The sequence below is a fragment of the Artemia sp. Qi Xiang Cuo genome, chromosome 11, assembly GCF_049724085.1.
Source record: "Artemia sp. Qi Xiang Cuo chromosome 11, ASM4972408v1, whole genome shotgun sequence".
NCBI lineage: Eukaryota > Metazoa > Arthropoda > Branchiopoda > Anostraca > Artemiidae > Artemia > Artemia sp. Qi Xiang Cuo.
Genome location: NC_142804.1, coordinates 19,626,747 through 19,653,712, shown reverse-complemented (window position 1 = coordinate 19,653,712; position 26,966 = coordinate 19,626,747). Strand labels below are relative to the sequence as shown.

The window sequence follows — 26,966 nt, the reverse complement described above, 5'->3', positions numbered from 1 at the left end:
TTCATCGAATTTATGTTTATACCCCACCTGCTAAACTAATCACGTTGGTATGCTTGTCAACTATGTTATCCAGTATCTCGTCTTGGCTCTCTAGAAAACTAAGTAAGCTCTGTTTACACCAACTCCATTCTTGTATAAGGGGGGGAATTGTATGGGGGGGGGGGCATACACAATAAATCCATTGGTAAAAAAATATTAGCTGCGTTGGATGTCATTGGTTACCGTCACCAGACTGTCTTGTTCATCCTTTTAATCGATATGATAGTTATATCAAATGCCAGTTTTCTTCAAATGGACGATTATTAGGTCATCAGCATTTCCAATGTAAAGTAGGCTATCATTCACTTGAGATTCTATAAACTAAGTATATCTGGGACAATTTGTTGGCTTTATTTAAAAAAGGCAATAGCAAATTTGTACCCAGGATATGGGTTTCTCTTTTTTTTTGGGAGGGGGGGGGGGCTCAGTCTGGAAACCCCCGTGTACCCTTGGGGTAGCGTGTAAAATAGTATACCGTACTCTCCATGTTTCATAAGACCTTGTTAAAAAACGTCTTTCAATGGATCTCTGAAATGGGATTAAACATAATTGGGATCTCTAAATTGGGATCTCTGGGATCGACACGGGTTGTACAGACTATCGTTTTGGTTACCGTGTTCAACAAGTTTTTAAGTCTTTTCAGAACCCGTGCCCAACACGCTTGGAATTCTTTAAAAATGACCCCTTAATCACAAAGGCCGTTAATTAGAATAAATAGCTCTTATGAAAGTACTAAAATATCTTTGACTTAAAGAGCGAGGTATTAACTAGGGGGTGAACCCAATCATATACGTAATAATTTCTGTTCGTCTTAAGTTTTGATGTTGCTCCTTACTTTCAGTTGAAAACTTTTTTTTTAATTTCTGATTGTTTTTTTAAATAATGCTGGGAAATCCGGCGCCCCTTCATAGCAATGTTCCTTCCCCCATGAAAACTTCCTTTATGGAAAGATCTTCCCACATTACCCCCGTAAAAAAGACGAAAACGCTATTAAGTTGGCTGGGTTAAAAACACAGAAACCCTGAAAACGAATTTTGCGGAACCCTCTCAAAAGATGTTTCAAACGCGGTGTCTGAAAACACAACTGTGCTTGTGAGAAAATTGAATGTCGCTTTCTCGTAAGATTCCCGCTTTTTCAAGGAACGCTTTATTTCCTTAAGAAGTTTTTTTGTTAAAAAATCTAAAATTTGCAAAATTATATCAGAGAAAAAAGTGTTTTCGGAAGCACTGAATCCTCCCCGCAAAATGCTCCCATAAACCGTCAGTCGTGGGCAACTATGTAAATATTGTTTCTATCCAGGACTTGAAGCAGAAGAACAGACAGAAGTTGATCAGGTTGAAGAGAAGTTAAAAGATGCTATCGATCTTACTACTCAGAAATCCCAACAGGGTCGAGTTTTTGCCCTTAAGACATTGTGCAACTTTCTATCTTTGAAGTATCTGCCTTATTTTGTCGTCGACAGGTCAGTGTCTCAATTTATATATATAAACAGCTGAAAGACAAATTACATGATGTTTACATATTCTTATGAATCTAATGGTTGTGGTTGAAGCATTAGTCGGATTTTCCACTCGGAAACCTAAAATGGCCCATTCTCTAACCAAACTGTCATCTTTTTTCCATAAAAATCCAACAAAGGTGTGTTGATCCTTTTTGGAAAACTTAGTGAGTTTCACAGTGAGACACCAACCAATTGAAGCTTTGCCAAGTGAAAAATTTAACTGTTCTATTAAATGGCATATAGATAGAGGGAGGGAGAAATTTATTATAACAAACAAGCAACAATTAGAGTTTAACGGCCATCCCAAAAAGCAAAACACTTGTCCGAGGGGGTGGTAAAAATACACTAGCCTATAACATGAAAAAAAAGAAAAAAGAACCAGTTCACAACACTACCTAATCAGGCACCACCACAGTTTATATAATTATCCAGTATGATCTTTCCCTATCTCACCCATTATAAAAACCCGGACCAAGGTGCGAGTGCTCCAGAGAACGTTTTTGCAGATAGAAACATAGGCGGCATCAGATCTTTTCACGGGTAGACAAGTCAGACTGTGATCTAATCGGAAACAAGTGGAAAGTGCATTATTACGAATAATGCACTTTGTTGGAAACAATCGGAAACAGACTAACCCGCTAATGCAGAAAGAAGTGGGAGGAGCTTTTTGTTCGCACCGAGAACGAAGACCAGAAATGATCTGTGATAAGCTTACTGGATAATTATATGAACTGTGGGCACCACAAACCTTATAACAAAAAACTTTCATCAAATGTATTATTCTATCCATACCCAAAGAGGCCATGATTTTTAATGTATGCATTTGACTAGATTAGGAACCTAGGTTAGGTTACGTATTTAATATATGCAATGCTTTACCCCCCCCCCCCACCCCCTAATGTGCAAATTTATATCCCTAATTTGTTTCTAAACTATTATATATTCATCCTATTTCATTAGCATTAACCAAACTGGACTTTTTAGAAAGGCCCATCTAACCTGATTGTACCCAAATTTGTTTATATTTATATACATTTTTGTTACGTTTTTACGAGTCAGACAAAACATTTTTTTTTAGGAGGGGGGGGAGATTTTACTATTACCGAGGTTTAACTAGCGCTAATTCGAGCCAATCACAATTTTCCTAAAAAATTTTCAGCCAGTCGGAAAATTATGTGAAAGATATGATTGTTTCAAATTAGCGCAAGCTAAATATTTTTATTAGTAAAGTCTCAATGTGAATGGGCCTTTCAAAACCTTATCCGTAATGTACTAGCTCATCGGTGGAACCCATCAACAGTTGTGTAACGGCTACAACATCAAAGGGAAGACATAAAAAAGTCTTAAATTCTGATATGAAAGTTAATTTTCATTTCATGTCTTTTCATTTCGCACTGAGTAGTCATATTTTTAAAATCCTGGCCGTTCCACACCTTTTGAAGAAATAGTTCTAATAGGTAATGGCCAGGAGAACTAAAAAAATTGCCATAGAGCCGTTGAAATTAAAAGAAACTTAAATGATTATACATCCTTAAGCAGAGATTAGGGCGAGTATGCACTTAACAACTTGCACACAAATCTAATGAAAAATGATTTAATGCAAATGAAAAATGAAATAAAATAAAGGTAGTAACCAATCGAAGTGAACCTGCATCCAAAAACATCAAGGGCTAACTGCGAGCATTTTAGTCAAAAGTTGTCTAAAATGTTAATAAAGCATGGTTAAATATCTTTTTTTTTTACCTCTTTTAGCTGAATTTGAATGAAGCGATAAAGCTAAGGCTTTGTCTGTTGCCATTTCAGTTTTATAATTTATCTCCATTTTATCGAAGCTTTTGAGTGATTTATATTTTTTATTGATTTTTATTTAATTTCATTTATGCGTTATATGTCTCCGATATAGCCGAAACATTTGCTTAGGTTTTATTTTGATCATTGACTTCAGAAACATTCATCAGTCCGGATTACTTCTTGTTTTTTCATGATGCAAAGGCAGTGTAGTCTTCGTTGACAATAGCTTTTATGTTGTGATATAAATTCTTTTAGCTGGCGTCCTGTTGAACAAGATCAGTGGTTTCCTCAGATTTGTGTGACATTCTTGCTCAATCCTTGATTCCATCTACCAGTATCTACTAGTGTACACTTGTAGACAGGCATGTTCGGAGGGGGGGGGGGTGTGAAGCCCTCCCTTAAATATCGATATTGTTATGATTTTTGCGTTCTAAATAATTTGCTTATGGTATTTTCTTCTTGTAAGACATCCCCCTCTTCCAGGTAAAAATTGTGTACGTGCTTGCTCGTGAATTTCTTGGTGAATAATAGTTATATTTAAAACCTGTAAAACTTGATCCTTTCTGGACCAATTTCCAGGCCATATTTTTTCAGCTAAAACATACAAGGCTTAGAACAAAGAGTGCGGGTAAATTACAAGGGTAGAAGTGTCGATAAGTGCCAACAACAACAAAAATCCCCAACTCCAATTAGCGTTTGACATTTCTTGACATTAGAGCAAAATTGAAGGGGTTTGTGTAACCAAGGCCGTATCCAGTGGGCTGGGGATTTGACCCCCCCCTCCCCATATTTTTGTCTGATTTGCGAACAATGTAACAAAAATGAATATAAAAGATTTTTGATGCGTTTTTAATTTTGTTTTATACCCCCCCCCCAAAAAAAAAATCTTCTGTGACCCCCCCCCCCTGAAATAAATCCTGCGTACGACCTTGAGTGTAACTGACAAAATTTTTGTAGTAATAAGTGTCAGATCTCAGTTTATGAAAAAGCTCAATTACGAAGCTTGATATGACGCTAGGAAGTTTGTTTGTCGTGACGAGCTGTTATAACTGAGATGTCTGGCTTAACACGCGTCTAGACATGAAGTTTTACTTGATGTGAACGTGAACGCTGCTTAAAACTACGGCATACATGTTTATTGAAGGATTTTGTGCTATCAAGAGTTTCTCAAGATAAGTGATTTTTTTTTCTGACCCGGTTAGGCGTCTTTTTGAGATACCACTCTGGATTAGTGTTGTAGTGTTGCCGTAAAATAAAAACTCGGTAAGTAAAATTGGTAAAATAAGGCAAAATTGGTAATTAAGTAAAATTAGGTACTCATTAGGAGATACAGGGTAAAATTGGTGTTTTACAGTTGCCTTGTAGCTACAAGACCAGCTGAGCATTTATTTTTAAGCAATCACTTCCAGCTTTTAGGGAAGCCTTTTAATCATTCTGATTTTCCTGGGCTTAAAAAGGTAATGCCCCTTCATCTAGAGTTTAATCAATTTAATTAACTGTCCAGTACTCCAGTTTATCCCTTTGGTAATCTTGTGCTAAGGGTAATACCCCAGCAATTGGACAGTGCCTGATTTTAGACATCCATTAAAAAAAAAAAAAAAAAAAAAAATAAACATTATTTGAGAGTAAAATCGTATTAGTCAGCTTTTTCTACATTTGACCCTAAGAAATGTTACCCTAACAACCTTGCTTATTTAAATAGTCGTATTCTGCAACATTCCTCATATCATATGCATGTTATTTTTCATTTATCTATAAAAGTACTGAATACAAGTAAAAGAAGAGGTATTTAACATTTTGATGACGTTGGTTAACTAAGCACTGGATCATAATAGCGGAACATTCAGTCACTTTCACACTCATTAAGATCCCTTCAAAAAGATTTGCTTGCAAATCTAGCTCCTGTCCTTTAGACTTAGATTCTGATTCAGATGAAATCAGAATCCCCCCCCCCCTCCCAACGAAAGTCCTGGATACGGCCCTGAGGATTATGTAGCAATTTCTACCTCCACGCTCCCATCATCTGTCCCTTAGAGCTAATTTGGTATTTATCTGAAGATTCTTTCTAAACAACCCCTGAAACACAAGGACCGTTAAGTTAGAATAAGAACTTCTTTTGGACATTGTAGTCAGTAACAACTCATTCGGTATCAATTGGTTGAAAAGAATCTTAGAATTAGTTTCTAAGTCCTAGAAAAGGCATTGAAACTTTTAATTTCCAATTGACTGAGCCCTCTCTATAGCTTATTTGACCACCCCTTCCACACGGAATGCCTCTGGGAAGAATTAAATGAACAAATATTTATACAGTGAATCGTATGGCAATGCAGTACGATTGCCCCTGACTTAAACAAGGAGTAGAAATTTTAATTTCGCTTACAATGAAAATCCGGAATTATCCAAGGGGAAAACAGGGAGAAAATTTTTGCGGGGGAGGGGAGATATTCCGGGGGTTGGTTAAACGCCAGCTCCCGGGGAAAAGACGACATGAATGCAAGATTTCTTTGAGATGTGAAATTTAAAATAAAAATGACGATATTGATTCTCCTTTGGCCCTCCACATTGTTGAAAATCCAGATCATGTAGTTCTTTTTGATGAGGCAACTTTACTATTTGAAGCAAATGGCTACCCGCATTCTTTTAGGAAGGCAATTGAAATTAAACAATCTATAAATAGAGACCTTACTTTAAATAGAGATACTGGAGATATTCCTGTAAACCCAATGTACAATAACTTAAAATCGAAGGATTCAAATAATATTTTTCTTCAGTTTAAACCAAGATCATCTCACCTCACTTTTAAAGAAAATTAAGTCAGTATGCCCGCTATGTCCATCGCTAAGCAGAGAATTGTTGCCCAATGTAATTGGTGAATAGTCTTTCATTTATTCTGGTTTGGTTTTTCGGTTTGTGTGATTCAGTCTTTCTTCTGCTCAGTTAAAGCTACTTCAAAAGGTTAGGTTTCTTTCTTCTTCTTTTTTTGCACTCAAGAAGGCCAGGCGGAAGTCGCTGACGAAGTATCTGCCTCTATAGTTCTCGCTTTTTTTTTTCGTTGGCTGATATTATCCTCGTTTTTCTCGGCTATTTAATTTTTGTGTCATATGGCAATCCTGCCTTTCTGTCTTTAAGAGTTCACAGAATTAATGTTATTTTATTTCAGCTAAAATTTCACCATTTTAAGATTATAATTACCTGTAATATAATACATTTTATCGTTCTGATAATAAGAGACCAAGTCAGACCGACAGCCTTTTAAACCGGGGAACACAGCTATACACAAAACAAAATCATATTCAATCCTTTTCCTGCCAGCCTTTTCGCGCTTTTATGCTCTGAAAATTGTAACGCGTCGTAAAATATATCTGTAAAATATCTAAGATGCCGGTAAAATACGTAAAATACCAGTAAAATAGGTAAAATACGTACATTACGTAATATAGGTAAAATACCAATTTTACGGGGGTCCGTAAAATTACGGTAAAATACGTAAAATACCCAATTTTACCAGTTACAATACTACACTGGATGTATACAAAATTTTATTATGGAAATATCAGATCGTCACATAAAATGAACCGGAGACCCATTTATCAATATGTCCCATCTTCTCTCTTATCTACTATTTATTTTGTTTAACATAACTTTTTTTGAGTTGCTTCAGCTATAGTGTCGTGTATGTGTGCACTAGTATAATACTATGTTTTTTTATTCTTCACTTTTGTGAGGCTTTATCATCGTAAAACTGCCAAATATAATGTCTGAGGCTTATATCATCGTAAAACTGCCAAATATAATGTCTGAGGCTTATATCATCGTAAAACTGCCAAATATAATGTCTGAGGCTTATATCATCGTAAAACTGCCAAATCACAATGGAGGCTATTAATGTCTGAGGCTTATATCATCGTAAAACTGCCAAATATAATGCCTGAGGCTTATATCATCGTAAAACTGCCAAATATAATGTCTGAGGCTTATATCATCGTAAAACTGCCAAATATAATGTCTGAGGCTTATATCATCGTAAAACTGCCAAATATAATGTCTGAGGCTTATTAATGTCTGAGGCTTATATCATCGTAAAACTGCCAAATATAATGCCTGAGGCTTATATCATCATAAAATTGACAAATATAATGTCTGAGGCTTATATCATCGTAAAATTGCCAAATATAATGACTGAGGCTTATATCATCATAAAATTGCCAAATATAATGTCTGAGGCTTATATCATCATAAAATTGCCATATATACTGACTGAGGCTTATATCATCATAAAATTGCCAAATATAATGTCTGAGGCTTATATCATCATAAAATTGCCAAATATAATGCCTGAGGCTTATATCATCATAAAATTGCCAAATATAATGTCTGAGGCTTATATCATCGTAAAACTGCCAAATATAATGCCTGAGGCTTATATCATCGTAAAACTGCCAAATATAATGTCTGAGGCTTATATCATCGTAAAACTGCCAAATATAATGTCTGAGGCTTATATCATCGTAAAACTGCCAAATATAATGCCTGAGGCTTATATCATCGTAAAACTGCCAAATATAATGTCTGAGGCTTATATCATCATAAAATTGCCAAATATAATGTCTGAGGCTTATATCATCGTAAAACTGCCAAATATAATGTCTGAGGCTTATATCATCATAAAATTGCCAAATATAATGTCTGAGGCTTATATCATCATAAAACTGCCAAATATAATGTCTGAGTCTTATATCATCATAAAATTGCCAAATATAATGTCTGAGGCTTATATCATCGTAAAACTGCCAAATATAATGTCTGAGGCTTATATCATCGTAAAACTGCCAAATATAATGTCTGAGGCTTATATCATCATAAAATTGCCAAATATAATGTCTGAGGCTTATATCATCGTAAAACTGCCAAATATAATGTCTGAGGCTTATATCATCGTAAAACTGCCAAATATAATGTCTGAGGCTTATATCATCGTAAAACTGCCAAATATAATGTCTGAGGCTTATATCATCGTAAAACTGCCAAATATAATGTCTGAGGCTTATATCATCATAAAACTGCCAAATATAATGTCTGAGGCTTATATCATCGTAAAACTGCCAAATATAATGTCTGAGGCTTATATCATCGTAAAACTGCCAAACATTATGTCATCTAGCCCAGTGAGTTCTGAAAAGGGTAAGTGTGAGAATCACGATGCCGAAATTGGATAGCTTGAAACATAGGAAATTATAGGGAAACTGGAACCCCCCCCCCTCCTCTCCCTTCCTTAACTACGTTATCTATACTGTACTAAAATCTTAGTTACTCTTTTTTTTTGTAGACAAAGACAGCTCAAATACGCAACTGCACCTCAACAACACCTCAGTTGCAGCTCAACTGTAACGGTACGTCAGTTGTGCAATTGCTCAGTATAAAACTTATATTTTAAATTCTTATTTTACATTTTCTATTTCAGACGTATGGCATTACAAGACTGTGCTGAACGAGCGCTGAAGAAAGGAAAATGCGCTGAACAGCAGGAAGGAGGAAAGTTGGCTTCTCTGCTCTGCTTTCAAATGGGTCCAACTCTTGATACGGAAACGTTATATAAAGACATGAGACCCCTGATTCTTACACTTATAGACGATACTAGCATTGGGATTGGTGCTAGAGAGCAATGCTGTTATACTTTAAGTAAATTTCTTTTATAAGTTATTAACTTTTGTTAATTATTTTATTGGGTTAGTTTTCTAAAGAATCAGCATTATTTACTTCCATTCTTTATGAAATTCTGCATTAGATGTACTATTGCCATGAATTTAGTAATTTTGTGCACCTTACCTACGTACTATTACGAATATAGTGTAATAATAGTTAAGCTAGGTTTGAAGAAATAGCTAAATGAAGGTAAATAATAGTGATACCTTTTAGTTACATAGGGTCTGTAAACCTCAAGGACACGTATGTATTTAAGTATTTTCATTTGCCTGATAAACATCAGGTCAAATCGTGCAATGATCAAATGACAAGAAGATCAGGTCAGGTCAAGAAATGATCAGGTCAAAAAATAAGAAAAAATAACTAAAAAAAATCAACAAGCAATAAAGCCACAGTAAAAACCAATGAAGTGAAATCAAATGACAAGAAGATCAGAGCATGTCAAGCAATGATCAGGTCAAACGAAAAGAAGAAAAAATTAAATAAATTGTTAAAAAAAAAATCGACGAAGAATAAAGCCAGAGTAAAATGAATCTTCTTCACAGTTCCAACCAAATCACGTGTTAGAATCCTAAATCGCTTTAGAGCACCAAATAAAACGGAGATCAAATACTTTTCCTCTACGAAGAGCGTTTTTTAGGTATTTTGCAGTACGAACTAATCAAATTGCTCCTTAGAAATTATTTTTATCTGAGCATTTTACATTAAATTGAAAAAATATCTTGGATGAAGGAAACAATAAATCTTTTGAATTATTATAACTGAAGATAAACCGATTTAAGACGGTTTTATACATGTAAAAATATGATTCTCCAATTACTTTTAGGCTTGTTATATTATGCTTATTATGATAATTATGTTATAATAATTATATTATAATAATAATAAGAGATAAGTGTATGTATCATAATAATTGTGTTATAATATATTAAAAAATAATAATAATATACAATAATGATGTATAATAAGATTGTAATAATAATAATATAGCATAACAATATTACTATAACTTATTATAGTACTCATAATTAGTTTATAAGAACTTGACGATAAGCAGGGTTACCTATGAATGGCGATTCTCTTCGTAATAAATGCGTTGTAGATTACAAGGATTGCTAAAAAAAAGGTAAAAGATACGGCACTAGACCTTTTAAGTCCAAACTGCCGGTGCTGATCTTCCTTTCAAGGCCCTTCAGCCAGGATGTGCAATGGGCTGGTTGGGGACCTGCCATCCTCTGCTTTTGCACACCCTTCCTGCTTACCTTCTCCAGATTTCTACAGGTTCCCATTTAGAACTGGGTCGACTCTGGCTGAGCTTACAAAGAAAGCAAAAATAGCAGCCTAATAGCCTGCTATTCTACCCTAGCGTTTGCTGTTGATAGAAGAAATGGAATAAATTGTGTTTCAATTAAAATTGATGAAAAAATATATCTAATTAATTGAAAACGATACTGCAAGCGTCAACTGGATTGAAGGTAGTACTATGTCATTATAAAAAAAAGAAGACAGTATCAAACTGACGAAGCTGAGCGAGGCTTCTGATTTGCTGTTTTTAATAACTGAATATAAACTTGATTTGAAATTTATTTTAACGAAAGGTTTACTACTTCACATGTAAATAACTTAATTTTATCAATCAATTATTTTAGTCAACAGGATTGAAGGTAGTATTATGTCATTGTAAAAAGAAGACAGTATCAAACTGACGAAGCTGAGCGAGGCTTCTGATTTGCTGTTTTTAATAACTGTATATAAACTTGATTTGAAATTTATTTTAACGAAAGGTTTACTACTTCACATGTAAATAACTTAATTTTATCAATCAATTATTTTAGTCAACAGGATTGAAGGTAGTATTATGTCATTGTAAAAAGAAGACAGTATCAAACTGACGAAGCTGAGCGAGGCTTCTGATTTGCTGTTTTTAATAACTGTATGTAAACTTGATTTTAAATTTATTTTAACGAAAGGTTTACTAATTCACGTGTAAATAACTTAATTTTATCAATAAATTATTTTGCACTAGGTTGCAAGTCATTTAATAATATCGCTTAGCGGGAAATAAAATCAGTTCGTATCAGTCTGTGAATATTAGGTTATAAAATGTGGCAATTTCTCGATCTTTCCATTCTTCCTTCTTTTGTTTGTTTCTTTTCTGAAACCGTATTTTAATCTTGTGTCTACCTTTACAGTTTCTCTTCGGTTTTTACCCTATATTCCAATGGAAAAAATCACTCTATAGCTGTAAATAATTGATTTTTCATTTAGTTCTCAGTTCTACGGGAATTGTCCGTGATGGTTTTTACGATCCAATAAGAAGACGAGATAGAAATTCTGTTTTTACCTGTTTTAGTACAAATTTCCGGATTATTATAGCCTAGTATCTTTGGGTAGTTCGATTCTGCTAACTCCTTAAAATAAAAAAGACAAAATCTCTGTGTTTATCTTGTCCTACTACGGAGTTATGTATTATGCATATATTTGGTCAGTTCGCTTCTAAAAGATTGAGATGCATTCAAATTCCAAGGTCCTTTTTTCTAGGAGGGGGTGTTGTGTGTTGATTCTTAAATTTTGGACTTTTCTTTTAAGGTGCCTTCATATAAAGCTCTTTGGCGTTCAAATTTTACCGTTTTAGAGAATTCAGCAAATCAATTTATCTAATGATAGGTTTTTGTCATCTAAACTTCTGAGACAACTAGATTGTCATAAAGTTTGTCAAAAGATTTTTGACGAAATTTAGAGCAGCTTTCAATAAACTTATTATTCACCACTTTTTTTCTATTACAGGCGTTTTGTGTTTCGTAGCATCACATAATCTAGAAGAAATAGAACATATTATGAAGGCTCTGTTGAATGTATTTAAACAGAAGCTTCCCTCTGCTTCTCCTCAATTGCCGGCGTTACAATCAGCTGCACTAGCGTCGTGGAGCTTTCTATGCACATTACTACCATCCAAAAGAATCTATGATTCTGCAGAAGCGTAAGCTCTTTTTCTTCTTCTCAACTGAAGATACTTGTGTAGGTAGATGACTCTGTAGGTAGATGGCTCTGTAGGTAGATGGAATTTCTTAAAATTATTCAACAAAATTAATTTCTTAAAATTGTGCTTTAAGCTAATCAGAATTTCAGCATTCGCTTTGTTTTTCTTTTTGCTTTTTTTTGTTAGTATGTAATTGAATGCCTTCATAATAAATGAAAAAGGACAGTGAAACTTTTTGAGAAATTGTTTTGAGTGGTGGATTCTACGTTGTTCCTCAATTCTTTAATGCTTTCGCCCGGACCATTTGATAATTTAATATATTTGATAAACTACATTACTTTCTAGTAACTTCTTCTTTTCTTTTATTTTACTAAAAAAGTAACTACAAAAAACAGAGACTTCTTAAACATTTTCTTGAAAGAAGAATTTCTTGGCTACGCTTAATAAGTCTGTTGGAAATAAGAGAAAAGCTATAAATTCTTCTGTACGAAAAGTGTGGTTCATTTCTGCTATCTAGGGCATAATGAGAGAAGGGTTTAGATGGCTAGGGTACATCCGGCAAGTGAAGGATAACCGAAGATTATCCTTTTCGACCAACCGTTTAAGGCTGAACAGAAAGCAGGTCGTCCTCGGTTTGGGTGGGAGGATGTAAGGAAAGATTTAGGTGAAATTGGAACTTCTTGGAAGGGTGTAAATAGAAAGGCTTTGAATAGATTTGGACGGAGCAAGAGCTTGCGTAGCTGTGTTGGCTTCAGGCGGCTTGCTGCTGCGGTGAGTTATTAGTAGTGGTAGTAGTATAAATTCTTCTACACACTGTGCAAACTGCTTCACAATTTGACTATCCAACGGGGAAAATCAACTAGTGCAGTAATCATTTTGGCAGCATCTTGTGAATATTTTGGGCCTGTGGTAACACTGGGGGATGATCGCTGATTGGTAATACAGGGCCGAGGTTCAATCCCAACTGTCAATGTTTTGCGTGCGTTTGAGTGGATCTCAGTATCTTAGTCTGTTGATGTTCACGTGGCTGCCATTCGTGCACTTGGTACAGGATCCTTGACTTCTACGAAAGATGTGTCCAAGATAACTCCGTATTTTCTTCTTCGCCATTTTAGAAATAAGCTGTTTTTCAGTTGTAAGACGGATCTTCGCGTTGCTCACTCCTTCACAACTTGGATTTAAATATGTTCTCGAGCACATATTTTCGAATGCTGTCAATCTTTTCTTTGTGCTTACGTCGAATTTCCAGCACTCGCTAGCATAGAACCAAACTGAGGTGACATTGCTTTCGAGGAGACGCAGTATTAAGGGAAGGAGGTGCTCTTTCAACCTCTGAAATGATCCTAGTCCGCTAAAGGTGGTGTTTGCCATGCCTGTTCCTCTCTTTATCTCATTTTGAACCATATCGTGTCTTGCCAGTGTTGATATTCAACTCAACTCGCTCTGCTTCATTGTCTGCTTTTTCAAGGAATTCTTTGACCTGTTGTTTTGTACCTCGCAGAAGTGTCACGTCATGAGCAATATGTCAGATAAAAGTTTGTTTCCGACTTTTACTCCAAAGAAAATCTCTTCCCTAAAAAACAGGCATATTGTGTCTCAAAACATCGGTAAAATTAAATTAAGAAACTGAATTTTTCATGAATGATCATTGTTATTATTAAAGACAGACTCACAAAACTGAGTCAAAGCTTGGGCTGCAAAGACTCATTACCTCTACCCCGATCTACATAAAAAACAATAATCGGTCGTTTATTATTGCCCATTCGGGCGAAGTATTTTGAGATAGGGCATGTATAACTGTGTTTTTCCTCTGCACAAGAGCTTTCCTTGGTAGTGTCAAGGTGTCTTCTCCATCCCGAGTACCCTATCTGCCAACTTCAGATTGGCTTGGGCAGGCAACACTTGTCCCTCGACCAGGGAGAGTCACCACCCTCCAGCCATCAGCGGCAAGTGGTACTTGATCCTCAGAACCGGTACTAGCAAGATAACCTTTCCTCTGCCTCTACTTGCTTCCTAGGGTATCTTTTCTTACGTCATGGACGGTGCTTGTCCTGTGAATCCCCCTCCCCCGGCACGATTACGGGCTTCAGTAAATCCATATTTCATACGATACCGTGCCTCTCGGCCGAGAAACCGGGTAGGACGGCCACTGGCTTGGCCTTGACTGGAATTTGATGTAGTAGGCCCCTATTTGTGTTTACTAATCTCAGGGGCACCACGAGAAAACCTTCATCATTACCGCATTCATCACGACGCAATTTCTTCTAAGTTGTATTATGTTAACACAGAAAATATACATGTATAGTGTTATTTCGTTTTCTATGATGATTCTGAGATCTTTGTGGCCATTCACAACGTGCTGTTTCGTTGTCTTACTTTTATAGTTGTTTTATGTTTGGCTGATAATAATAATAATAATGTACTTCAACACTTTCAAACATACACCCAAAATGTTAAACATAATGCTAACACGTGTCGTAAAACATCATGTAAAAAATGACTAAATTCTAATTTACTAGAGGAAATCGAATAATTAATGTGTAACCAAAATTAACGAAAGAATACATGTTGGCTTTTTTTTATAAAGTTACCAAATATAAGTAAAAGAAGTTGATAATAATATAGACAGAAATTGCTCATCTCCCCTTCCTATAAAATTGATCCTTGGGTTGAAAAGAGCTTACTGCATCTAAGTAGATTATGGCGAAATTACTTATTCAGAGAGTTACTTATAGAACAAATAATCTGATGTTCGATTTCTTCTTTGGCTTTCAGAAATGTTACAGTGCTGTCGAAGTTATTAGAATCTGGTGACGTTGATCTGCGAATAACGGCTGGCGAAGCAATTGCCCTTGTCTATGAAGGAGCTAGAGATTTTCATGATAAATTTACTCTTGCTAATAATTCAGAAGGTAATTATTTGTTGTTTTTTTTTTCCACTATACCGCAAACAGAGGAACTGCTTGTAAAGAATCTTGTGACTCAAAGTTTTTATTATTTTTACTGGTTTTAAATTTTCACACCGTAGAACCAATCAAGTGCATTTAGCTTTTTTTTACTGGCTTGAAATTTCACTAAGATTCTAAACTAATTCAGTTATAAAAAGACAGGGTTATTTGCCTCTCCTGAAATATGGCGAAATTTGATTGGCTTACATAAATGCGTCGCGGATGTAATGAAGGCATTGCCATGGAAATTTAGGGAAGTTATCCCTCTTTTTGTCATTGATTAAATTACCTTAGCAATAATTTTTGTTATTAGGATAATGAGACTCATCCCCCCTCTGTTGGTCTCATATATTTATAGCCTTAGGCTATATGAAAATTAAAAAAGAGGAAATTTTACTTTATAATATGTAACAAGCATCAATGAATCATATTTCCCTGGTTTTTTTTTGTGTGTTTTTTTTTTCACTTTTACGTATTAAGTTTAGAGCAGTGGCTCCCAACCGACCTTGGGCCATGCCCCACCTAGGTATTTGTAAAATTTTGATAACCCCCCTCGTGATGTTTAAGTTTTATTATTCAAAATTTTACACATATTCACCTGAACCTTAAAAGGCCATTAACTCGGCGTCTTTTTTCCAATCGTCCTCAAGGCCATATTTTATACTAATGGAAAATATTGTCTAAATACAACGCCTTTTCTACAATTTATGATGTCATTGCGATATTATCATGTATCTTTTTTGCTCTTTAAATGCATCTGAATATGACGCCATTTATATGAATAACGTCAAGATTTCAACTGTTTTCAAGATTAAAGCTCTAAAGTATAGTCAGCCGAAGGGTGCTCGTCCTGTCCATGGCGCATCAAAATATTGTCATGCCCCACCTATAGGGCCTGTGCCCCACATTTTGAATCACAGGTGTAGAGGGTGAAGGTCTCTTCTGATTGGACACATGTCTAGATTCTGCTGGATCTGGTTTTGATGTTATTGATCAGCATGATCTGATTCTAGAGACACTAAAAACCGGAAAACTTGTTTTCCAATTATATAATAATCATTATGGCGTTTCTAATGATTCTTGAATTTTGAGATTCGATTGTTTTAATTACTAAACTAATTATTCGTATTTGATCTTTTAACCCATTAAATACAAATTTATTTGTATAATTTCATTAATAAGTAAATATTATATTAGTAAATTCATTAAAATATTTCTGCCACTTTGTTTTTGTTGTCAGAAAAGAGGGGGAGGGTACATACGGAATCCCTAGATCTATTGACCATTTTCGGGGAATCAGGGCCCCATAAAAAGAATAAGAAAATCAGGATCCCTTGGGAAATTTTAAGTAATTTCCCAAATTTTCCATGATTTTTAAGACACTGCTAAAATTTATCTAGGTTTATTTCAAAACCTACATATTTGATAATTTTGACCCGATAGAATTCAAATTAGATTGGCTCTTTGCTGCTCGCGTAGTATTTACGTTTAGCTCTATAAAGTATTAAATTATGTATTTTATACAATTAAGGATCTATATGTAATTAGAATCTAATAAAATAATTATATATAACTAATTTTATATAATTTTAAATAATTATTTGTAATAGTTAAGGGTATTTAGTAGGATTAAAAATACACATGTAATAAATACACAATTTAAAATAAGTTCTTAAGTATGGGGGGAGGTGGCTTATCAGATTAAATCGTTGGGGTCTTAAATGGAGGAAGCTATTGAATCAATTGTACGTTTCTCCAGAATAATTACTGACATGTTTCGGATTGTGTTGTTTTTCAGACCAGCTGTTGCCCCACATCGTATTCATGGTGGCTTAAGGACATATTTCCACCTGATTTCTGTCTCCTGATAACAATATAAATTTTGTTCTAATAACTGTATGGTGGTTTAATGTTAACCATATAGTTAATGTTAATGCTTCAAAGAAAGAACGCTGGACGTCTCAACTGCTTGCAATCTCTGCTGTTGTGAAAACTGTTTCTGTTTTATTTTAAAATATAAGTTTTAGACATTAAAATTTGCCCTGTGGTGGTAGAATTTACGCCTTCTACTAACGACATATTTCTTTTCTCATAGCTTTATATGCTTATGATATTCATTCTTTAATATGTATCGTAAATCCAGACAATTTAATAAAAATACAATTTTAACTTCATTGTTCTTTCTAAACTCTTCCTTTATTCAGAAAGTATAGGAACCCCCAAAGTTTTTGGTCATTTTTGCTGAAGACACGAGGCTCCCCGAAAACATATTTTTTGGGGAAGTTTAAAACCCTGGTAAGCCATAGCTTGCAACTGGAAGGATCTTGCTAGAGTTAATTATTTTTGATTCTTTAAATTTCTTTTCCTAACTAGACTTATTACATTGGCTTGTTTTTGTTCTTCTTTTTGTTTTTGTTTGTTAACCCCAAAGTTTGAATTTGGCCCATCTAATTTTGTGACAGAAATTTTAGAAAAAATAATCTTATGTTACATGCCATGGTTTCAGACTGCCAATTTATTGATGTATTTACTTTGTAAATTATGACCTCTTCCCTCACTCAATAATTTAACCTAAAATTGTAATTAGACAGAGCGGAAAATTTGAAAGGGGTGCAGGATTTTTAAAAGCGAGTGGAAGTCTCTATATAACCAGGAAAAAAGGTATCAACGCCATTTAACATACCCAACAAGCTTATAACGTTAGTTTTAAAAATGTAATCAAAAGCAAATGGAGGGATTTTTTTTACTCTATATGGGTCAATGATAATTATGGGCCACTTCTGTGAAAAGGGTACAGTAAGTGTAATCAATCCCATTTGTTTTTTAGCTTGACTGTGTTCTGCATGCCAACATAGACTTAATAATTATTTTGATATTATTAAAAATTATGATCCGAATAGCGTATGTTCCACAAAATTATCCGGGGGCGAGGATCAGATGATCCTTTCTCTCCACCCTATGCTCATGCGCAAAAAATTGAATTATTTTAGTACACACAATTAGCTGGAATACTTTTAAGTTAGTTGTTTAGTTTTTGACTGAACGTTTTTGCTCAAATCAATCAATGTGTGCTGGTGGATTTCTTGTCTAGGAGGCTAATGAGTCTACTATGCCTCAAAATGCTGAAATTCATTTGTTTAGTTTCTTCTTTCGCCCAAACTTATCCCATTCCACAGAAAAATCTAGTAAAAATTTTTATGTAAAGCATAAAATTTTATGTAAAGACCTTATGTAAAGCATTTGGTATTTATTTCGAATTTACTAAGTCGTCCAAGAAGACTTTAATTCTGAAAACCCTTTAAAGCACTAATAGGTCTTCACGGCAGGTCCCAGCTTATATTAGACAAAGGTTGCGAATGACGCAGATGAAGTTGAAGGGTCGATTTTTAACCTATCTGCATGCTGTTTTGGATGAGCAGTGTTGTCAACGAAGTTAAGCTTTCCAGGGATTGGACCTAGCTGGGATTTTAGTGTATATACTAAAGTGTGAAATGTACTGATGATATGTAAAATTCATTTTTCAGATGAAAATACTACTGACCTGGAGTCAGAACTCTGCAATATGCTCAAATCGTTGGCAACTGATTCTCAAAAGTTTAGAGCGAAAAAAGATAGAAGACAACAGAGGTCTAGCTTTAGAGATGTCCTTAGAGCAGTTGAGGTAATTGACCGTATACTAGTTTAAGCTGATAATCCGGATTAAATCTCCCGTTTCTTTGTAATCAGTACCCGTTTGTACAAGTGTTTACTTATTAGCATGGTCAAAAAGCATATGACGTCTCATCTATGATCAAAAATCCATCTCCCAACTGTTTCTGTGAGTAAAGAAGATATAACACATGTTGGAGAAATAGAAAATTTTAAATATTTCGATAACTGAATGACAGAGGAGGAAACAGATTTGGTTCAAACTAATCCGCGAGTGGCATCAATCTTTTTAAATTAGGATCTATTGAAACTTGTTATAATAATTTTATCACTAATCATACAACCCCCTTTTGTTTAAGTTATTTGATGAACAAAATTAGATATATGTATGTATATATGCAGAAGTGAAAGAATGGATTCACAAATTTTAAGCTCAGCTAGCCAAAATAAAGCCCATATAGGTTTTTCAAACAGTTCCTGGTAACGAACTTTGAGTAAGGAGCGACACGGCTCAATAGCAACCGAAACTATAAAAAACAGAATACAAATAGATACATCAAAAGAATTGGATTTTAATGCTGATTTCAAATATATAAGTTTCATCACGTTTAATCCTACCCATCAAAAGTTACGCACCTGAAAAAATTTGGCTGATTTTCGAAAAAAGGAGGAAAGACCCCGTAAAAATTATAGAACCTTAATGAAAATCACACCATCAGATTCAGCGTATCAGAATACCCGACCGTAGAGGTTTCAAGCTCCTATCTGCAAAAATATGGAATTTTGTATTTTTTGCCAGAAGAAAGATCACGGATGCGTGGTTATTTGTTTTTTTTTTTTTGTTTTTTTTTTACCAGGGGTGATAGTATCGACCCAGTTGTACTAGAATATCGTGGAAGGGCTCATTGGAACGAAAATTAAAAGTTCTAGTGCCCTTTTTAAGTGGCCAAAATACTGGAGGGCAACTAGGCCCCCTCCCACGCTCATTTTTTTCCAAAGTCACCCGATCAAAATTTTGAGATAGCCATTTTGTTCAGCATGTTCGAAAATATGTTAACTATGTCTTTTAGGATGACTTAATCCCCCAAAATCCCCCGAGGGGGGGGGCTGAAAGTTACGAACTTTATCCAATGTTAACGTATAGTATTTGTTATTGGGAAGTATACAGACGTTTTCAGGGGGGATCTTTTCTGGTAGTGGGGGGTAGGGGGGGGGGTGTGGTCGGAGGCTTTGTGGGAAGATCTTTACATGGAGGAAGTTTTCACGTGGGAAGGGACACTGTTATGAAGGGGGTGCCGGATTTCCCAGCATTATTTAAAAAAAAATCAGAAATTAAATAAAAAAACAAGTTTTTCAACTGAAAGTAAGGAGCAACATTAAAACTTAAAACGAACAGAAAATATTACGTATATGATTGGGTTCGCCCTTAGTCAATACCTCGCTTTTTAAGCCAAAGACTTTTTAGTACTTTCATAAGTGCTATTTATTCTAATTAACGGCCTTTTTGATTAAGGGGTCATTTTTAAAGAATTAGAACAAAATTCGAATTTTAGCGTAAAGAGCGAGATATTGACTAGAGGGGCGAACCCCCTAATATACGTGTTAAAAATATATGAATATAGAAGTTCGTTACGTAAGTTAATTCGTAAGTTACGTATATTTATTACTAATAAAATTCAACAACTTTCTAGAAAGCCATTTAACCAAATAAAAGTAAAATTAATATGCAAATTTGGCTTAAATTATTCATGTACGGTGAGCCAAAATCAAAACTTGCATTAATTCAAAAACGTTCAAAAATTAAATATAAAAAAAGTTTTTTTTAACTGAAAGTAAGGAGCGACATTAAAACTTTGACTTTCTCACAACTCTATTTTTTTAAACAATAAAAAACTTAAGCGTTAAGAGCGAGGTGTTGAGGAGGGGACAGCCTTATATACGGAATAATTTCTGTTTGTTTTAAGTTTTAACGTCGCTCCTTGCTTTCAATTAAAAAAAAACTTTTTTTTTATTTAATTCTTTTAGAAGCCATGTAACTAACGCCATATATATGTACCAATGTGATTAGTAAGTGTCTCTAACTGCAAACAGTCACTGATCTCTAACTCTAAAAAAAAATTGCTTAACCTTATAAAACAGATACTGGAAGCGGGATTTTGTTTTTCTTGGAAGAAGAGCGGGGCTGTTGTCAGAGGAATGTTCTCCAGGGGAAGGGTTATCTAAGGTCTGAAAACTATGGATTTTTACTTCGTAACTTTTATGTTATTTTTTTTCTGGGGGATGGATCGTCCAAAAATAGTGTTTTCGGCGATAGGTTGGTAAAAGTGACGTTTGCTTTTGAGACTTTTATTCTCCTTTATTTTGTGTCAAATTTTGTTTCCGTGATTTTAAATTAAGTTTAAGCTAGTGAACATTTGGGTTTCCAGGTGCTAGAAAACGCTTGCTGTAACACAATAGACCACAGAAACAAGTGTAACATTTGCTGTGTTAAGACCATCACACTTAATAAACGTGTCAAGACCATCTTTTTTTATAATGTTATAATATTATATGTTTACGATATTACCTGACGAAAAATATGATTTACCGACGAAAAATATGATGCACCTACAGTGGTATATGTTTTTATAATGCACCTAGAAAAAACAACAAATTCGATAGTTTAATGTGGTTTTGATGTTTTGACAGTTTAATGACAGTTTAATGTCGACAATTTGACAGTTTAATGTCGACAGTTTAGTGGATATCCCGTTGTAAGTAAAGTATCATCAATCTTTGATCACGTTTCTTAACCTAGGAAGCCAAATTGTAAGAAAAAAAGAAATTTTTAATTAGGAAATGTTATTAAAATTGTGGAAAGCTCATTGTTATTCTCAATTTTGTGTTTTTTTTTTTTTTTGTTTTTTTTAGGAAGGCGATACTCCTGATGTACATATAAAATTTTGTACCGAGGTTCTAGTACTCGACTCTTGGTCTCGAAAAAAGCAATACGATGCCATTTGTCAGGTAAATGTCAGCATACAATCTCGCAGTCCTTTGACTTTTTTTTTTATCTAGGTATGATATTTTCGCCATTTACCGGCTCTTGGGTCGATGATAATGTATACTTGGACGGATTTTTCAGTATTTTCGATGCTTGTTCTTTTTTTCCCCTTTCTAATACTAGAATATTCAAATTGCTCGGCATCTAGATTTGGTACTATTTTGCTCTTCTAGAGGAGTGGTAACTGATGAGAAGAAACTAAGTTTGTGTGAGGAAAAAAGCAACAATCAGCACCATCTAGTGCTACTCGGATTAATTGAATTTCATTGCCACTTCCACCCTTATAAGCTACCTATACTCTTTGGCTAGAGATTGGCGAAATAATAGTTTTCCTTGTTTCCCAGGTGCAATTTTAAGTGCTTTTAAGTGAGGAATCAGATGAAAAAAATATAATTAAATATTGCTTGAAATTTGTAGTTGGATTCCAAAGTTCGAAAATTATTGACAAAGTAACGTTAAGTTATGTTGGCGATTGTTAATTTTAAAATAAAAAAAACTGGTTATTTTCTTGAAATAAAATATTTTCTGTTAGTTTTTTTTTTTTAGAAACCTAATCTTTGAGACTCAATTTTAAAGTCAGACTAAAAGCATTTAGTTTAAGCCTACTCTGGAAGCCTCTTTTAAGCCTACTCTATTTTTCTATCTTGTAAAATAATGTAAACTGGGGTAAAACTGTCTAGAATATCTTTTTAGGTTCTTGGATCCGGTATGAATCTGCATTTAGCAGAAAATGAATTTCTTAGAGATATATTTGACCTTGGACCACCAATGTTAGTGGGAGGAGTTACAACCAAAGTATCCAAAAGCAAAAGAGTAAGTCAATTTTAGAATAGCTACTAGCCTTTTCTATGAAATATTAAATAGATTTAATTAAATGTAATACAGATTAATGTAATAGAAATATTGATCTATAATGCGTTATAAATGAAGAATATACCTGTAAAATTAATAAAAATTGAATTTGAATTAGATTTTAGGCTTATTAAGGTTACTTCTGACAAAAGATGGTAAGTATTGTCGAGCAATATGAAATGCGACTGTTTTTTGTCGGATGGAACACGAAATTTTTTTAAGTCTTCCTAGAAAACTTCCATAATAAACAAGGCAACTATATCATTTCGCCAATGCATTTTTAGCATTACTAAAGAAAATTATGAGAAGTAAATTTTCACTATATGTATAAACAGGAAGTCATTTGTCTGTTTTAAAAGCAATTTTTCTAGCCAGAGAAATTAATTTTTAAGGCTCATCCGAAATATAGAAACAAGTTGAATATTCGCCACCAAATACGACATTTTATTGGGTGAAGATGAAATCTGGGTCAATGAGTATGGTTAATTTACCAGAGTGGGAACTGTCGCTAGTGTGGACAAAAACAGCCTTCAATGCCATCTAACATTTGGCGACATTGCATTTTTTTCAGTGTAATAATAAGAATAATTAATTTAATTTGTGTAGTTGTTAAAATTAATATAGGAATAAGTATTTGACCTCAGGTCCTGGGAGAAAAACGATTACAAAGCTTGAAAAATGACGAGTTGCCAAACGCTAGATGGCGTTGATGTTTTTTTTTGCCAACACTAGTGCTAGTTTCCACTTTTATAAGTTACCCATAGTCTTTGATCTGGCCGCCAAAGCAAAACTTGGCCTCTTTCAGAACCTAGCTTTACACTTTAAATATTGGTAAGCACTGCCAATTTTTTATCCACTTATTAATTTTGATCCATTTGCAAATGACTAAAAATAGTAAACTTGGAATTCATTTTGTAATAAGTTTTGTGATGACTCCAACTCTTGTTCGAATATAAATAGTGTTTAAATAATGCCTCGAGTTTTGTCATATGTGCAAGTGCAACCAGGGGTATTTGTGTGTCTGTGTTTTAAAAAATTAAGCATTTAAAAATATGAATAAACTGAACCTCTTTTGCCAATTATACTGCCAAATGAAAGAATAAAAATTGATGAACTCCCCTGCTAGTTTGTTACAACGGCATCTGTTGAAATTTTGAATATCAATTCTTTTTCATATTTAAAATTAAAACAAGTTTAATGACGAAGTGACAGAGATCCCCGTTGTGAAATAATAATTTTAACTCTTATTTACTTATGCTTGAATTAAGATACTTAAACGATTACATATAAACATCACAGCTATAGCCATCATCAGACAAATTTACATGCAAACTTTAAATAACACAAACAGAGTCAGACTAGCTACTTGTCGCGGGAGCAGTTGGTGCGAAGAAAAATGGTGGGTAGAAATTCACGAAGCCATGGATTGGGCAAAATACCGACACCAAAGTTAAAACACAATTCATCAAGGCGTACGGAAAGAGAATACAAGTTTGGTGCAGCTTACCCTGATGAGAGAACGATTGTTGAAATCGGTGACAACAGCCTTGACGACGGAAACCTGTGATTGGCTCAACGTCCGTCTTGACGGTCCTCATCCATGTCTTGACTTGTCCGCCCCGACGCTTTTTCTATCCTGAAAGTGAGTTGCAGCACAAAACCAGTATTGTATTTGGTCTTTGACACACATTGTCAAACCAGGGCAAGTGACAGTAGTACGATGTAGCTCCGAAGCAGAGTTTCATCTCACAACGCTGACAGATGGAGTCGTTTGACTATCGGTCTCGCAATCACAAAACAAGTATTTTCCTCTGGCAATCAAATCATATACCTCTGTTACTTTTAGAGGCTAGGTCTCACAACCATACAGAAGTACAAAAAGGCTTAATATTTGCAGGGCTAAGTTTTGATTTGAATCTCCTTGCTCCTTCACGGGGTTTTTCGAACTTGAGCAAACAGCAGAAGTGGCAGCTATGTGGAAGTGAATTTCATCGCTACAACTACCATTTATGTCTATGATAGACCTCAGATATCTGAAATTATCTAAGACCACTACCTTTCCGTGGTTGAGAGGAGAGAGATAAGAGATAATTTCAAACAATAGGGGAGGGGTGGTTGCAGCTACTCTGAGTAACGTGTGTTGCACCTTCCGAGAAGGGCTTCCAAGTAGAGTCACATCGTCCACATTGTCGAGGTCTGTTGCGCTCGAATTAGGGATGAAGGGAAAGCCCGGGAAGGTGTTATCATTCTTTTTCTAATAAATGGACATACAAAACCAAAATGAAAAGACACGTAGCCGTCCCAAGACACGAAGAGCCAAGCCTCCGTGCCCATACACATGGGTCCTTTGAAAATCGAAAATTGGTCCGATGCATGATTGGTCAGTGTCAATGCGTCGAAAACAAAGGAGCTGCTGATCTCCTGATCGAAAGTGCAACATTTACACCCTAACTTCATCTATATGAATGAAGCAATAAATAGAGTCGACGAGTTTTGTCTCCTTGATAACTAATTCTCAACATACCTCTCTTAGAAAACCCACCTTGATCCGGTGAGAAACTCCTGCGAGATAAAGCTGGGGATGACTCTTTTGCTGCCAAAACCTTTCACCGCCCGGCTCCTTCATCCTACTTAAGAAGTCTTGCTTTAAACCCATTCAAAGTAGGATGTCCGCTTTATGCTCGTGCTTCGATAATGTTGCTCGCACAACTTCAAAATATCTAGAACAGGGCTAAAAGGGCAGTTTCAGTCGTTACTCATGACTTTTTTCAGTCTGTTAGTGAAAAGTTTGATGTGGCGTTGATGGCTGTTTTCTACGAGTACATAAATTCACCTCTTTTTGTAGAGCTTTCTCATATTATCCCCCCCCCCCATATTCCAACCGACAAAATAGGCACGAAAGCTCACAGCTTGGTCCAATTATTTTAATGTTGATCCGGTGAGGACACATTACTGTTCTCTGGTTTTTCTCTGTAGACAGAGACGAACAATTAATTTCTGTCTAAAAAAACATAGTCAATAGAGATATATTGAACGGTTGTTCTGTCGACATAATTCGAAACGATTAAACTGAACTTAAAAAAACGAGTAAATCGAAATACAAAGGAAGAGTTCTCTAGATAATTTCCTCAAAAGTGCCTGAATATTATGAATTCCTTGCTTTTCGCCGTAAAAAAGAAACAGCTAGACCATGAAATTAAAAATTTTCATGATTTTGGTTTTCTTTTCTCTCATCAGTCGGCTTTGAAGCTACTTTTAACACATGTTCTATTTAGACAACTTTTTTGTTCTAACTATATAATTTTTTTTTTCAGCACGCAATGAATATGGCTAACTTCAAGAGCCGTTCTATAGCCAGGCAAAAGAATAGAGATAAACGAGTTGCCGCCTTTTAGCCACATAGTGAATAGCTGTTATTGACACAGACGATTTATTTTTCTAGTGATAATTTATTTTTGTGTTGGCATGTAGACTTTATTAGGAATGGTAATTTGTGACCTGATTTTAAAAAGTATATACAGATTATGATACACTTAGGCTAATAGATTTATTTAATTAGGCTAATTAAATATGTTGGTGGTTTGCTCATGAATAATTGTTTGGTTTGAATGTTTTATCATGCATTTAATTTTATTAAATTTTTTTGCACTTTCTGCATCCCTGCCTTGTGTTGCAAATTTCATACATTGAATTTCTTCAGGATTAGGCTCGGATAGCTTCTTAAATAAAAAAAAAAATATGAAAATTGGCATATTTCAATTGTCTGAATAAGGGGGTTTCTTATTAAAGTGAACCTATTCCAGAAAAGTTACGAATTTCGTCGAAAGTTGAACTAAGTTTAAATAACAGTTGGTTAAGACCAGTATTAATTCATACTGGAGGTCCCAAGGACTTCTGCTGTCCGGTTCTATGCCTGCTTCGGCGCCTCGTGTAGACTTACTAAGATGTGTTAGTCCCCGACCTCCACTGGTTCTGGGACCATTGCTTTTCTTGTGGCCGTAATAATTTCAATAATTTAAAGAATATAAAAATTGCACCTTGGAATTTTACAACGTTAAAAAACCGCTATCGCATCGAAATTTTGACTGACGAATTCAGACGCTTCAAACCGGATTAATTAGCAGTGGCGTAATTTCGTCAAAATCCCGGGGGGGGGGACAAAGTTGAAGCTAATTTTTCAAAATCAAGTGAAAACTGAAAAATGAGCCATATATTACCTTAAAGGCACAGATATACTAAAGAAAACTGGCCTGTTTCTCTGGATACTTGAATTGTAAAGACTTATCTTAATATTCGTTGATTTCCGTCAGATATTTGACATGATATGGCGCGAAGGACTCTGGCATATCCTCCTTCACTACGGCATCCCTTACAAGATAGCCCAAATAATCAAGAGTCTGTACTATCAGTTTCGAGGCCAAGTAATAACCGCTGATAAGTTGTCAGAAGAGTTCACAACT

General features: G+C 34.9%; 1 protein-coding gene across 4 annotated transcripts in view; it reads left to right on the top strand.

Moving 5' to 3' along the window:
• LOC148946737 (interferon-related developmental regulator 2-like) overlaps nucleotides 1-26,128 on the top strand; it is a 62,085-nt gene extending 35,957 nt beyond the window's left edge. For 3 of the 4 annotated variants that reach the window (XM_089096352.1, XM_089096353.1, XM_089096354.1), the window contains 8 exons: nucleotides 1,340-1,502; nucleotides 8,794-9,011; nucleotides 11,823-12,015; nucleotides 14,791-14,927; nucleotides 18,488-18,624; nucleotides 21,522-21,617; nucleotides 22,348-22,467; nucleotides 25,821-26,128. In XM_089096352.1, the coding sequence (XP_088952478.1) occupies nucleotides 1,340-1,502; nucleotides 8,794-9,011; nucleotides 11,823-12,015; nucleotides 14,791-14,927; nucleotides 18,488-18,624; nucleotides 21,522-21,617; nucleotides 22,348-22,467; nucleotides 25,821-25,901 (1,145 nt within the window). In that variant the 3' untranslated portion in view covers nucleotides 25,902-26,128. The remainder of the gene's footprint in view (nucleotides 1-1,339; nucleotides 1,503-8,793; nucleotides 9,012-11,822; nucleotides 12,016-14,790; nucleotides 14,928-18,487; nucleotides 18,625-21,521; nucleotides 21,618-22,347; nucleotides 22,468-25,820) is intronic. The other variant, XM_089096355.1, reaches the window with a different exon arrangement.
• Nucleotides 26,129-26,966: the final 838 nt, after the last annotated feature.